General features: G+C 39.1%; 1 protein-coding gene across 3 annotated transcripts in view; it reads right to left on the minus strand.

Annotated features, from left to right (window-relative positions):
• Pmm2 (phosphomannomutase) overlaps positions 1 to 15,803 on the minus strand; it is a 117,185-nt gene that overhangs the window by 87,110 nt on the left and 14,272 nt on the right. For all 3 annotated transcript variants that reach the window (XM_090377018.1, XM_090377017.1, XM_090377019.1), the window contains exon 2: positions 4,963 to 5,074. In XM_090377018.1, coding sequence (XP_090233144.1) covers positions 4,963 to 5,074 — 112 coding nt within the window. The remainder of the gene's footprint in view (positions 1 to 4,962; positions 5,075 to 15,803) is intronic.

Consider the following 15,803-nt stretch of genomic DNA (forward strand, 5'->3'; position numbering starts at 1 on the left):
CCACCCAATTAGCATGTTATTCTTGGATTACTGCTATCCATATGCAGGAATAAGGAAGTGATTATCCCCTTGCATAAGGCAATGGTCAGGCCACACGTTGAGTACTGTATACAGGTCTGGAGGCCTCATTTTAAGACGGATGTAGAGCTGTTGTATTGAGTACAGAGAAGGGCAACAAGATTAGTGAAAAAACAAAGGGTTGCTCTTATGAAGAAAGGCTTAAGTTTTGCAAATTACAATGTCTGGAGACTAGGCACTTGCAAGGTGATCTGATTGAGGTGTATAAAGCCTTTATACACCTGATTGAGGTGTATAAAGCCTGATTGAGGTGTATAAAGCATGGTTTGAGCATGCTCAACATTGATGGGATTCTTCCTCTTACTCAGAATAATCATCTGAGAGGGCATAAATTCAAATCGAGGAAAGATGGTTTTAGGATAGATGTGCGGAAGTTTGCCTTTAGCCAGCGGGTGGTTGATTGTTGGAACAAACTTCCATCTGTCATTGTAGAAGTTGATAGCTTAAATAGATTCAAGGCAGAACTTGACAAACATTTGGAGTGAAGGGATGGGTGAAATAAGGTTTTTTTTTTTTTTTTTTTCTTGGCTGATGCTATATAAGCTTGCTTTCTTGCATCATGTGCCCTTGCTAATGAACACCCTTTTATTCTCTTCACCAATTTGTTTGCCCTTCTCTGCACCCATTCCAGCAGATATACATCATTCTTAAAGAGAGGCCTCCAGACCTGTATACAGTAATCAAGATGCAGTCTAACCATGGCCTTATACAGAGGGATAATCACTTCCTTATCCCTAAGTTTCTATATTTCATTGACAAAACCTCCATGAGTTGTCCTGGCAGCATGTCTGCACTGCTCAGAGAATTTCATGTTTGACAGCACAATTACTCCCAGGTCTTTTTCATTATCCATTACCCTGAGTGTAGTACCACCCTGTTAATAAATTACTCTGGGATTACTGCTACCCACATGCAGTACCTTGTCAATGTTAAACTTCCATTGCCATTTCTCAGCCCATTAACCCAATTTTCCTAGATCTTGTTGCAGTAGCTCACCCTGATGATTGTTGTTGACCACCCTGCTAACTTTTGTATCATCTGCAAACTTTAAGACATTAAGCCTGATACACCTTCATCAGTATCATTGATAAATATTGAAAACAACAATGGACCAGCATTTAACAGTGGAGAACTCAACTAATAACATTAGTCAATGAAGAACAGTGCCCACTGATAACCATTCTGTCTTCTTCCACTTAATCATCCCTTTATCCATAACAGTAACTTGCCCTTAATCCCACATTGCTACAATTTGTACAGCAACAGTACCAAAAGCCTTCCTGAAAGTATATGTCCAAATTATTTTTTGCATTCAGTTTCTTGGTCATTGCATCATAGTAACCTATCAGATTGGTTAGACAAGACTGCCCCTTGGCAAATCCATGTTGCGATTGCAATATAACTGCACGTCTGTCCAAATGGTCCTGCATTGCTTCTTTAAGTGATTCCATTATTTTTCCTGGAAAAGATGTTAAGCTAACTATGCATGTAGCCTTTTGATCCCTTTTAATGGACTGGGGATATATTTGCACTTTTCCAATCCACAAGGACCCCCCCCTGAATACAAGGATGCTCTCGTAATCATGACAAAGGGTTTTGGTACCTCCTTTGCTGCCTCACTGAATATAACTGGATAGATTCCATCCACCCCAGGTGGCTTTTTTATGTCTATCCTCAACAATTTCTCCTCCACTTTCCTTCCAGTTATCACAAAGTAATTTAGCTCCTCATTAGCGTTCAATAAACTTCTAACATCCTCTTCCCTAAAGAATTCCTCATGGGCAAGTGTAGATGCAAAATACCTATTCAATTTGTTTGCAACCTGAGCAGGGTCATCAACAGTGAACCCATAGACATCAAGTGAAATACTGTATATGGGTAGCAGTAACCCCCAGAGAAATGTAACAACTGGGTGGTGTTACACGAAGGGTAGTAGAGAATGAAAGAGACCTGGGGGTAATTGTGCAGTCAGATATGAAGTTTTCTGAGCAGTGCCAGAGTAGGTCATGGGGTCTTGTCAATGATATAAAGGAATTTTGCTAGCAGGGATAAGAAGGTAATTATCCCCTTGTATAAGATAACGGTCAGGCCACAACTTGAGTACTGCATACAGGTCTGGAACCCTCATTTTAGGAAAGATGTAGAATTGCTAGAATGAGTACAGAGACGGGCAACAAGACAGGTGAGGGGAACAAAGGGGTGCTCTCATGAAGAAAGGCTTAAGTTCTGCAAATTGCAGCATCTGGAGAATAGACACCTGCAAGGTGATCTGATTGAGGTGTATAAGGCCTTGAACGGATTGCGCAGGCTCAATGCTGATGGGATTCTTCGTCTTGCTCAGATTATAAACCTGAGGGAGCATAAACTGAAATTGAGCAAAGACAGTTGTTGAATAGATGTGAGGAAATTTGCCTTTGGCCAACGGGCAGTTGATTATTGGAACAAACTTCCATCTATTGTTCTGGAAGTTGATAGTTTAAATAAATTCAAGGAAGAAGTGGACAAACCTTTGGAGCAAATGGATGGGTGAAATGGGAATTTTTTTTTTTTTTTTTGGCTGATGTGAGTGCCTCTACTAATGCCGATGCTAAAGTGGGCCCAATGTGATTCAGCCCCTTCCTTCTACTGTTAACATAAGCATAGAAGTCTGATGTTTCTTTGTATTCTTTTCCAGAGACTTCTCATAATCTGCCTTAGCTTGCCTCTTTTGTGAGTTGATTACAAACTGATTTATATCTACCATAGGCTTTATATCACCTGATAATTTGTACACATCCCATGTAGTTTTCTTCTCTGCCACATGTCTCAATAGTTCATCTGACATCCATTTAAGTCTAAGCCTTAAACAGTATTTCTTTGTTGGTATGAAAAGCCTAGTAGCTTCTTTGATTACTTCCCATTAGAATTTGCTGTTAGTAACATCATCATCATTAGCCATTTTCAATCCACTGCAAGATGAAGGCCACTCCAAAAACTTTCCAGTTCCTTCTGTTTTGTGCAACGGTCATCCATTTACTGCCTACGAACTCTTGAATTTCTTCTGACCATCTCCATTGTTGGTTGCTTTCCAGGTTTTCTTTTAGCTCCTCTTGGGTACTATTCTGTTATTTTCTTAGTCCATCTGTCACCATGTCTTCGAGCTATGTGTCCTGCCCAAGTCCTTTTCTGTTCTTTAGTTTTGATAAGAAAGTCCTTTATTTGAGTCTGCTGCCTAATCCATGTATTTCTCTTCTTATCCAATAGTCTGATTCCTTATATAATTTGTTCCATCCTTCGCTGTACAGTTTTCAGCTTCTCTTCCATTCTTTTGGTGAGTATTTAAGTTTCACTTCCATAAATCATGGTGGGGTGTGTACATTGGTTCATTATTTTAAGTTTCAGAAAATTGGTTGTTTCGGAAAAATGCTATCCATCCAAAATTTATCCTTCTCTTGACTTCCAGCCATTTATCATTATTACAGCTAATGACTTGTCCAAGATAAGTATATGAATCCACCTTTTCAATTTATGCTCCTTCAATAATTATATCCCTTCCTGTGGCATACTTGTTCATCATTAGTTTTGTTTTAGCCACATTCATGTTTAGTCCAAAATCTTTACTAACTCTGCATAACTGATTAAGATTTTCCTCTAATTCTTCAGGATCATGGCTTATGATCACAATGCCATCTGTAAAACTTAAATGGTTTAGGTACTCTCCATTCACATTGACTTCTTTCTGTCCTCATCAGGTATGTTGTACGTATTGCTAATTTGTGATACATACAAATTAGCAATACATACAACATACCTGCTGTATGTATTGCTAATTTGTGATCCATCTTCCCTACTTTAGGCATTATTCCCTTGCTCCTTATATAATACTTTATAGTAATCTTCTGCTATTTGAATTATGCTTTCTCTGCTATTTATAAGTATCCCATCACTATTCTTCAGATTCAGTATCATTTTTCTTTATGTATTGATTCGAGCCCGTGACCACCGAATACGGAAAGCTCAGGGAATGACCACCCATATCCCCGGAGCAATATGGCCTTAGTTGCTAATGCTCCTAAAAAACCAAATAACAACAACAACTTTCTGTATTACTGCTCCATGACTCTGATTTAAGTCCTTTGTTTTCCCTTAATGCTTGTTCTACTTTTCTTGGATTAAATCTTCTTATATCCTCTGAGTCTCTTTGCACAACTCAGTATACTCTATTTTGTCCTTGTCAGTGTTTATCTTGCACTTCATTTGTTGTCTTCGGTTCACGGTATGGCAAGTGTTTCTTGACTAATGTTTTCTTCTTTGGATTTCTTTTTACCTATAGGTTTCTTGGCTTTATCACTTTCAGAAAGTGTATTCCTCATTGAAATCTTGGTCCTGAAAGGTTTTATTGAGCTAAGTTAAGGCAATTAATGGAAAATGAAGCCAACATATCTTTAAAAGTAATCTGGATCCCTCCTTTGAGGGTAGAGATTGCCTTGTAACATGTAGTGCATTAGTGTCACTTGTAGACTAAATAAAGAAACTGGTACTTTATTTAATCTATAAATTGTAGAATAGACTATAAATTTTGTCAATATCTCAATTCTTACAATGTGTGAACTATTGCAATGAAACTGGTGTTGGTGATTTCATTGCAATTAACAACTGTCACAATTAATTCTTAATTTTTTGCCAGACTTTATCTCTAAAATACTGTACTGTTACACCAGTTCATAGGCAATATATGTGTAACACTGTGCAGCTAACATAAGTATATATAAGTTATTTTAGCATTAGTTTATTGGAAGTTACAATAAATTTCATAGAAATTCAAATTATTTTTTATTTAAAAAATATATTCAGAATATTTCTGTTTTTAAAATATAAAAATATCTCTGAACAAATGTTTTTCACCATTCTCTCCCATTTGTTCTGCTATCTTTGCTAAATCAGAACCTCCTACTAAACCCAATTTTACATTGCTTTTCATCTGTTGTAAGAATGTCCACATCTCTAGGGATATTTTCTGAAAGATAAAAATGAAGGTTATTGGATTTTAATAAAATATGAAGATATCAATACTCTTCTTATACACAGAGTGGTCACTTTATTAGGTATATCTAAACTTTTCTTGAAATTAAGTACTCTTTCATTAATACCATCACACATTCATATCAAGCAGTACAGAGGAAGTGGGCAGATACATAGCAATGCTGCAGTGCATGAATGGACAATATGAAAGATTTAAGTGACTCTGAACATGGCATGGCAGTCAGTACCAGTATAAGTATCTTGGAAAACACAACCCTTCTGGAGTTTTCATGCATGACCATGTTTTGGGTATATTATGACTGGTCCAATAATACTGGTCAGCAAAAAAAAAAAAAAAAAAAAAAACCCTTTTTTTTTTTTTTTTTTTTTTTTTCCTAAGACAATTCAGGGCGATTCTTGTAGATTTGATGTTGCTGAATATTGCTGCAGCACCCAAAAATTTTAAGGGAGAAGGGTTTAAAGTCAAAAACTAAGTTTCTAATAAAAAAGATTTCATATATTTTAAGAAAAATGTTACTGTAATACATTATATATATTGAACAATGGGGCGATTAACCTTAATTCTATTTACAAAAATGTTTATCTGATAACAAAACACTTATTTTCTCATTTTTTGCTTTTTATAAACACTGGTCAACATGCAAAATGTTACGAAAATGAAAATATTCAATCTTGACTAACTTTATGCTGCTGAACACAAAAATAACATTAAAATTTGTCGATTGGCTCTTGTTTTCAAATTACAGTTGGGATCTCATATAAGCAAGCTACTCTACATTATCAACTACGTCTCTCGGCATAAAGCACGGCAACACTGCATTTTCAGTATTACCACGCTCTTATCATGAGATCGGCAACTGTCACCTCACTCGGCATCATGTGATAAGTTGTTGTGTCAAATTCATTTTCAACTCTGTTGACGACGCATTTGAGGCAACCAGTAATCCTCAAATATGACTAGGTACTGGGTGATTTGTTCTCAGTTAACGGTTGTCCTCTGTGAGATTCCAGTATTTGTGTCACATGTAAGATTACTATGCCCCATAATTGTGTGAGTAGTCCGGATGACCTCTGTTATGTACGTGGAGAAGTCACATTAACTTCAAGAAAGTGTCCCTTAACTTGAGCCATAAAAAAGGCCTGCTTCTTATACTTTGGGTGTAAATTAGACGATGAGAACAAAAACTGTTCCACACATGCTGCACTACCTGTTTATCAAACTCAATGCATGGGTGAATTGAAAGGGATGTTTTATTTCAAAGTGCCCAAGTCTGCTGACGAGGCTAGTGGGAGCCAGACATGTTCAAAGCCGCTAAGTGGATTTTCTTATTTACTGATTTGAAATTATTGTTTTTCTAAAACTTTTGATTTAAATTTAGTAGTATAGCATTATTTTGTGATTTTCTGATTAATCTGGTGTATTTATTCTTTACTTGGCCTTGTATTTGCATAAAAGTATCAGTAAGGGTATCATATCCACATGTTACAAGTTGCAGCTCGGCTGAACGAGAAGTTTTTTACCATATTTAGCCGCTTTATTGACAAATTAATACATCAAATTATTTTCTATAAGTAGCTTATAGACCTAGTCAGGATCATTAGTTTATTTTGAATAACTTTCAAATCTCGCGATTTGAAAGTTAATTAATACTTAAGCGTCCATACTTGCGCCATTGTTATACGATACGTTATATCCCGAATTAGACAGCGTTAGTATAGTATAGTATATAATATAGTCAATTAATCAGCAAAATCTACTAATTTTGTTAAACTTCGTTGTCAATTAAATTGTACTTTTAACTAAATACATAACGACTTAGATTACAAACGAAACATAATTAATTAATACATAACTTGATATGGAAGTTATATAAACAAAACTCGTAGAAAATATTTGATACTGAAAAATATATATAGCATTATAACTGTGTTGGGATACAAGTTTAGGGTTATAATTTTGTGCTGAAATTGAAATTTTATTGAAATTAAATCGAAATCATGACTCAGCCCAGAGCAGCAAAGCAAAAGGCTCAAGCTAATGGGAGTGCTGTGGCTCAGAGGATAACTGAGGGGGGCGTTGCCCTCTGAATCACAGCCTTTTAAAATGCACTGCTTGCATGATGTTTGTGAAGCAATCAGGCACGGGACATGATATTGCCATGGGGGATGTCTTCTTGTGTGCGTGATGCAAGGAGTGTAACGAAATCAGGAAACATCTCAACGTTGTTATGGGCCTATATGAGAGCTTGAAGGACAGGGTGGATGCCCTCGAAGGATCTAAAGCAAGGGGCCCATCAAGTTCTCGGCTGCCCACATCAATGACAGTGTCTGCACTTGGTCATCACGCAACACAGCGGCAACCTCCAAGGCAGAATGCGCTATTACCACAGGAACTAGTAGTTGTTGGTGACTCTATTGTCAGGGAAATGGGGAACATGCTTTGTAAAAAAGGATAGGCGGAACAGGACCAGGTATGTCTGCCAGGGGCAAAGGGTGATGACAGTGTAGGGCGGATATCATCTTTTAAGGGCACAAAAGGTGATATAGTTGTACACGTTAGCACTAATGATATTAAGAGTAGGAGACTGGCAGAATTACTTAACAAGTACAGGTCACTGTTGAAAAAAAGCCGTGAATTAGGGTTGAATTTGAAAGTGTAAGCAATTCTGCCCATACACGATAGGAGAGAGTATATGATGAGAGCCTTGTCAATCAATTCAGCCCTAGAAAAGATTGTGCAAGGCTCAAGGGGCAGAATTTTTTTCAGCCTGGTCTGTACTTGTTAACAGAAGGGATTGCTTCTACAGGGATGAGATACACTTAAATAGAAAGGGTGCAAGAATATTTGCTGATGCTATCGAGGCAGTGTTAGGTGGGTTGGAAAACTGCTAGCTTGTGGGGATACAAGGACTAATAGATTAACAGTAGTCACTGACAGAGGTGAAAGTGATTCTTGCACTGCTTCTATTGGAATGAGCAGAAGCCTGGAAAACAAGATGCAAGATATTTCAGAGACTGCTGGGAGTCATTGCGGTACAAGTAAACACATGGGTTGTGTTAGAGTAGCTAAGAAAAAGAACAGGTGCATGTATAATTGCATGTACACCAATGCTAGGAGTTGGGTAAATAAATTTGATGAATTTGAGGTATTGCTCAAAGCATCAAAGGCAGATATTGTTGAGATATCAGAGATGTGGTGTCACACAGATATAAGGAATGAAGAACTGGAATTTGGGGAATACAATGTCTAAAGAAAGGATAGACAGAATAGAAAGGGAGGAGGGTTATGCTATTAGTTAAGAAACACAAAATCCAAGGAAGTGAAGCCAGTCGACATCGCTGGACAGTGAAGTGTCGAGTCAGTTTGGTGTGACATAAGCATTGGGAGATCAAAATTGAGAGTAGGAGTGTGCTATAGGACTAATGACTCTGATGAGTATAATAAGAAACTGTACAGGGAAATAGAGTGGGCCAGTAAATCAGAGAGTCTTATAATGGGGAATTTTAATTTCCGAGATATTGACTGGAATTTGTTGGTGGGTTGGTCACTCACACACTAGCAAGGCTTTTGTGGATTTATTGGATGATTGTTTTCTACATCAGCATATTCGGGAGGCAACTAGAGAAAGTAATACTCTTGATTTGATTATCAGTAGTGATTCTTTATGCATTAAGAATCTGCAGATAAAGAAACTGCTAGGTGGCAGTGATCACAGTGAGCTGAAGTGGGATTTACTCAAAGAGGTAGCTACCACCAGGGGTAAAGGGAAGGGTTTTTGCTTTTGTAAAGGTGACTACGATGGTCTGAGACAGTATTTAAATTCTATACAGTGGGACCAACTGATGATGTTACCAAAAGCAAATTCAAAATGGAAAGCTTTCAAAGAACTTTTTTTTTAACCAAATTTAGTCGATTTATTAACCAATTGTTATATCAAATTATCTTCTATAAGTAGATTATAGACCTAGTGAGGATCCTTAGTTTATTCTAAATTGAGATAGCGAGATTTGGAAGCTAATCAATACTTACGAGTCCGTAGAAGTACCGTTCGAGAATTCCCGCCATTTTTACACGATAGCATAAGCTTAGTGTAGTATAGTGCATAATATAATATTGTCAATTAATCAGTAAATCTATTAATCTTGATAAACTTTATTGTCAATTAAATTGTATTTTAACTCTATATATTTATAACGACTTAATCGTAACAAATAATTAATAATTAATAATTAATAACTAAACAAACTATAGTGGTACACGTGATACGGAAGTTGTATAAAGGGAACTCGTAGAAAACACTAGATACCGAAAAAAAAAAAAAAAAAAAATTAACATAACTGTTTTTGGATATAACTTAAGGATTTAATTTTTGTTTTGAAATTTTATTGAATTAAATCGGAATCATGACTCTGACCAGAGCAGCAAAGCAAAAGGCTCAAGCTAATGGGAGTGCTGTGGTTCAGGGGAGAACTGAGGGGGGCAGTTGCCCTCTGAATCACAGTCTTTTAAAATGCACTGTTTGCTTGATGTTTGCGGAGCAGTCGGGTACGGGACATGATGCTGCCAAGGGGGATGTCTTTGTGTGTGCACGATGTAAGGAGTGCAAGGAAATCAGGCGACAACTCAGCGTTGTTATGGGCCTTTATGAGAGCTTGAAGGACAGGGTGGATGCCCTCGAAGGAAATAAATTGAGGGGCCCATCAAGCTCTCAGCTGCCCACATCAACGCCAGAGCTTGCACTTGGTCATCAGGCAACACAGAGGCAGCCCCCTAGGCAGAATGCGCTGGTCCCACAGGAACTAGTAGTTGTTGGTGACTCTATTGTCAGGGAAACGGGGAACATGCTTTGTAAAAAGGATAGGTGGAATAGGACCAGGGTATGTCTGCCAGGGGCAAAGGTTGATGACGTAGAGCGGATATCATCTTTTAAGGGCACAAAAGGTGATATAGTTGTACACGTTGGCACTAATGATATTAAGAGTAGGAGACCGGCGGAATTACTTAGCAAGTACAGGTCACTGTTGAAAAAAAGCCGTGAATTAGGGTTGAATTTGAAAGTGTCTGCAATTCTGCCCAGACACGATAGGAGGGAGTATATGATGAGAGCCTTGTCGATCAATTCGGCCCTGGAGGGATTGTGCAAGGCTCAAGGGGTAGAATTTTTTTCAGCCTGGTCTGTACTTGTTAACAGGAGAGATTGCTTCTACAGGGATGGGATACACTTAAATAGAAAGGGTGCAAGAATTTTTGCTGATGCTGTCGAGGCAGTGTTAGGTGGGTCGGAAAACTGCTAGTTGGGGGGGATACAAGGACTAATAGATTAACAGTAGCCACTGGCAGAGGTGGAAGTGATTCTTGCACTGCTTCTATTGAAATGAGCAGAAGCCTGAAAAACAAGATTCAGGATATTTCAGAGACTGCTGGGAGTCATTGCGGTACAAGTAAACACATGGGTTGTGTTAGGGTAGCTAAGAATAGAAACAGGTGCATGTATACCTGCGTGTACACCAATGCTAGGAGTTTGGTAAATAAATTTGATGAATTTGAGGTATTGCTCAAAACATCAAGGGCAGATATTGTTGGGATATCGGAGACGTGGTGTCACACAGATATAAGTAATGCGGAACTGGAATTTGGGGAATACAATGTGTATAGAAAGGATAGACAGGACAGGAGGGGAGGAGGGGTTATGCTATTAGTTAAGAAACACATAAAGTCCAAGGAAGTGAAGCCAGTCGACATCGATGGACAGGGCAGTGTCGAGTCAGTTTGGTGTGACATAAGCATAGGGAAATCAAAATTGAGAGTAGGAGTGTGCTATAGGCCTAATGACTCTGATGAGTATAATAAGATATTGTACAGGGAAATAGAGTGGGCCAGTAAATCAGAGAGTCTTATAATGGGGGATTTTAATTTCCCAGATATTGACTGGAATTTGTGGGTTGGTCACTCGAACACTAGCAAGGCTTTTGTGTATTTATTGGATGATTGTTTTCTACATCAGCATGTTCGTGAGGCAACAAGAGGGAGCAATACTCTTGATCTGATTATCAGTAGCGATTCTTCATGCATTAAGAATCTGCAGATAAATGAACCACTAGGTGGCAGTGATCACAGTGTGTTGAAGTGGGATTTATTCAAGGAGGCAACTACCATCAGAGGTAAAGGGAAGGGTTTTTGTTTTCGTAAAGGCGACTATGATGGTCTGAGACAGTATTTAAATTCTATACAGTGGGACCAACTGATGATGTTACCAACAGCAAACTCAAAATGGGAAGTATTCAAGGAACTAATCTTGGAGGCTACCAGGCTTTACATACCAACTAAGAAATATTGTTCAAGGTTTAGGCCTAAATGGTTGTCAGATGAACTAATGAGACAGGTGGCAGAGAAGAAAAATGCATGGGATACATACAAATTAATGGGTGACATGGAAGCCTATGATAGATATAAGTTGGTCTGTAACCAAGTCACAAAGGAGATTAGGCAGGCAAAGGCAGACTACGAAAAATCCTTGGCAAAGGATGCAAAGAAAAACAGAAAAGAGTTCTTTACATATTTAAACTCAAGAAGGAAAGGGATGAATCAGATTGGTCCACTGGATACTGATGGTTCAACAGTTGAGGATCCTGCTCAGGTGGCTAACAATCTAAACGAGTATTTTGCATCTACATTCACGCATGAGGAGTTATTCAGGAAGGAGAATGATGTAGGTAAAGTAAACATTGGCAGTGAGCTGGATGATTTTGTAATAACTGAGAAGAAAGTGGAGGAGAGATTGTTGAGGATAAACATAAAAAAGGCACCTGGGGTGGATGGGATCTATCCAGTTATATTAAAGGAGGCAGCAAAGGAAGTAAGCAAACCCCTAGCCATAATTATGAGAGCTTCTTTGGACTCAGGGGAGGTACCCATAGACTGGAGATGTGCAAATGTAACCCCAATTCACAAAGGAGGATCAAAGGCTGACACAAGTAATTATAGACCTGTTAGTTTAACTTCTGTTCCAGGTAAATTAATGGAGGCACTGGTTAAAGAAGCACTGCAGGATCATCTAGACAAGAATTCAGTTATAGCTCAGACGCAGCATGGTTTTGTTAAGGGCAGGTCTTGCCTGACCAATTTGATTGGATACTATGATGTAGTCACAAAAGAACTGGATGCAGGGAATAACTTTGATATTATATATTTGGATCTTAGAAAGGCTTTTGATACTGTTGCACATGGAAGACTGCTGCACAAATTGGAGCAGTGTGGCATTGGAGGCAAATTGCTGCTATGGATAAGGGGATGGTTGAGTGGCAGAAGACAGAGAGTGGTAATCAATGGACACTGCTCAACGTGGACTAATGTTATTAGTGGAGTTCCTCAAGGTTCAGTGTTGGGTCCGTTGTTGTTTTCGGTGTTTATGAATGATATTGATGATGGGATATCAAGTTTAATGTCCAAGTTTGCAGATGATACAAAGGTTGGCAGGGTCGTTAAGGACACTACTGACGCTATGCTGCTGCAACAGGATCTGGAAAGGTTGAACAGATGGGCTGAGAGGTGGCAAATGAAGTTTAACATTGACAAATGTAAAGTACTACATATGGGAAACAGTAACCCCAGAGCAACGTATCAACTCTGCGGTACTACACTGACAGTGGTGGAGAATGAAAAGGACCTGGGGGTAATTGTGCAGGCAGATATGAAGTTCTCTGAGCAGTGCAGACGAGCTGCAAGAGTAGCTCATGGTGTCTTGTCAATGATATACAGGAATTTTTCTAGCAGGGATAAGGAGGTGATTATTCCCTTGTATAAGGCAATGGTTAGGCCACATCTTGGGTACTGTATACAGGTCTGGAGGCCTCATTTCAAGAAGGATGTAGAGCTGCTGGAACGGGTACAGAGAAGGGCAACAAGATTAGTGAATGGAACAAAGGGTTGCTCTTACGAAGAAAGGCTTAAGTTTTGCAAATTACAGAGTCTGGAAACTAGGCACCGGCGAGGTGATCTGATAGCGGTGTATAAGGCTTTGAATGGTTTGAGCATGCTCAATGCCAATGGGATTCTTCATCTTGCTCAGAATAATCACCTCAGAGGGCATAAATTCAAATTGAGGAAGGACGGATGTCGGATAGATGTGCAGAAATTTGCCTTTGGCCAGCGGGTGGTTGGTTGGTGGAACCGACTTCCATCACTTGTTGTTGAAGTTGATGGTCTAAACAAATTTAAAGCTCAACTGGACAGGTATTTCGAACGAACGGAGGGGTGAAATGGGAGTGGTGTTTTTTTTTTTTTTTTTTTTGGCTGATGGTGAATAAGCTTGCTTTCTTGCATCATATGCCTCTACTAATGCTAATGCTAATGCTAACTTATCTTGGAAGCTACTTGGCTTTACATACCAACTAAGAAATATTGTTCAAGGTTTAGGCCTAAATAGATGTCAGATGAACTAATGAGACATATGGCAGAGAAGAAAAATGCATGGGATACATATAAATTAACACGTGACACAGAAGCCTATGATAGATATAAGTTGATCTGTAAACAAATTACAAAGTAGGTTAGGTAGGCGAAGGCAGATTATGAGAAATCTTTGGTAAGGGATGCAAAGAAAAACAGCAAAGAGTTCTTTACTTATGTAAACTCTAGAAGGAAGGGGATGAATCAGATTGGTCCACTTGATATCAATGATTCAACTGTTGATGATCCTGCTCAGGTAGCTAACAAACTAAATGAATATTTTGCATTGACATTCACACGAGGCGTTATTCAGCGAGGGGAATGCCAGAGGTGTATTCAACTCTGGCAGTAAGCTAGATAATCTTGTAATAACTGAGAGTAAAGTGGAGGAGAAATTGTTGAAGATAAACACAAGAAAGGCACCTGGGGTGGATGGGATCTATCCAGTTATATTAAAGGAGGCAGCAAAGGAAGTAAGCAAACCCTTAGCCATAAATATGAGAGCTTCCTTGGACTCAGGGGAGGTACCCATAGACTGGAGATGTGCAAATGTGACCCCAATTCACAAAGGAGATCAAAGGCTGACACAAATAATTATAGACCTGTGAATTTAACTTTTGTTCCAGGAAAATTCATGGAGGCACTGGTTAAAGAAGCACTGCAGGATCATCTACACAAGACTTCAGTTATGGCTCGGACACAGCATGGTTTTGTTAAGGGGAAGTCTTACCTGACCAATTTGATTGGATACTATAATGCAGTCAGAAAAGAACTGGATGCAGGTAATAACTTTGATATTATATACTTGGATCTTAGAAAGGCTTTTGATAATTTGCACACAGAAGACTGTTGCACAAATTGGAGCAGTGTGGCATTGGAGGCAAATTGCTGCTATGGATAAAGGGGTGGTTGAGAGGGTTGGTTTGGGTTTTTTTTTTTTTTTTTTAGGAGCATTAGCAACTAAGGCCATATTGTTCTGGGATATGCGGTGGTCATTCCCTGACCTTTCTGCATCCTCCATATTTGGTGGTGACAGGCTCGAACCCCGGTGTAATCAAGAAGTGTGTGCTATGCACTGCTGCTCCTTCCCACCTGGCTACGGAGGCGCCTTGGTTGAGGGGGAGAAGACAGAGAGTGGTAATCAATGGACACTGCTCATTGTGGACTAATGTTATTAGTGGAGTCCCTCAGGGTTCAGCGTTGGGTCCATTGTTGTTTTCTGTATTTATAAATAATATTAATGATGGTATATCAAGCTTAATGTCCAAGTTTTCAGACGATACAAAGGTTGGCAGGGTTGTTACGGACACTACTGACGCTATGCTGCTACAACAGGATCTGGAAAGGTTGAGCAGATGGGCTGAGAGGTGGCAAATGAAGTTTAACATTGACAAATGTAAAGTACTACATTTGGGAAACAGCAACCCCAGAGCAACGTATCAACTCTGTGGTACTACACTGAGAGTGGTAGGGAATGAAAAGGACCTGCGGGTAATTGTGCAGGCAGATATGACGTTCTCTGAGCAGTGCAGACGGGCAACAAGAGTAGCTCATGGTGTCTTATCAATGATATACAGGAATTTTTCTAGCAGGGATAAGGAGGTGATTATTCCCTTGTATAAGGCAAAGGTTAGGCAACACCTTGAGTACTGTATACAGGTCTGAAGGCCTCATTTCAAGAAGGATGTAGAGCTGCTGGAACGAGTACAGAGAAGGCAACAAGATTAGTGAATGGAACAAAGGGTTGCTCTTACGAAGAAAGGCTTAAGTTTTGCAAATTACATTGTCTGGAGACTAAGCACCGGTGAGGTGATCTGATAGAGGTGTATAAAGCCTTGAATGGTTTGAGCATGCTCAATGCTGATGGGATTCTGCCTCTTGTTCAGAATAATCACCTGAAAGGGCATAAATTCAAATTGAGGAAAGACAGATGTAGGATAGATGTGCGGAAATTTGCCTTTAGCCAGCGGGTAGTTGGTTGGTGGAAGACTTCCAACCCTTGTTGTGGAAGTTGATAGCCTAAATAAATTTAAGGCTCAGCTGGACAGGTATTTCGAACGAACGGAGGGGTGAAGTGGAAGTTTTTTTTTTGGCTGATGCTGCATAAGCTTGCTTTCTTGCATCATACACCTCTACTAATGCTAATGATATGGAGGGAACCAACAAATCACATCACAGACTGGGGTTCACATCCGGTGAGTATGGGCTAGGCACATCCAGGGTCCTCAGCTGGATATCATCATTCTTCTCTTTC

This window comes from Mastigoproctus giganteus, chromosome 7 (genome assembly GCF_048544385.1).
Source record: "Mastigoproctus giganteus isolate SK-2022 chromosome 7, ASM4854438v1, whole genome shotgun sequence".
NCBI lineage: Eukaryota > Metazoa > Arthropoda > Arachnida > Uropygi > Thelyphonidae > Mastigoproctus > Mastigoproctus giganteus.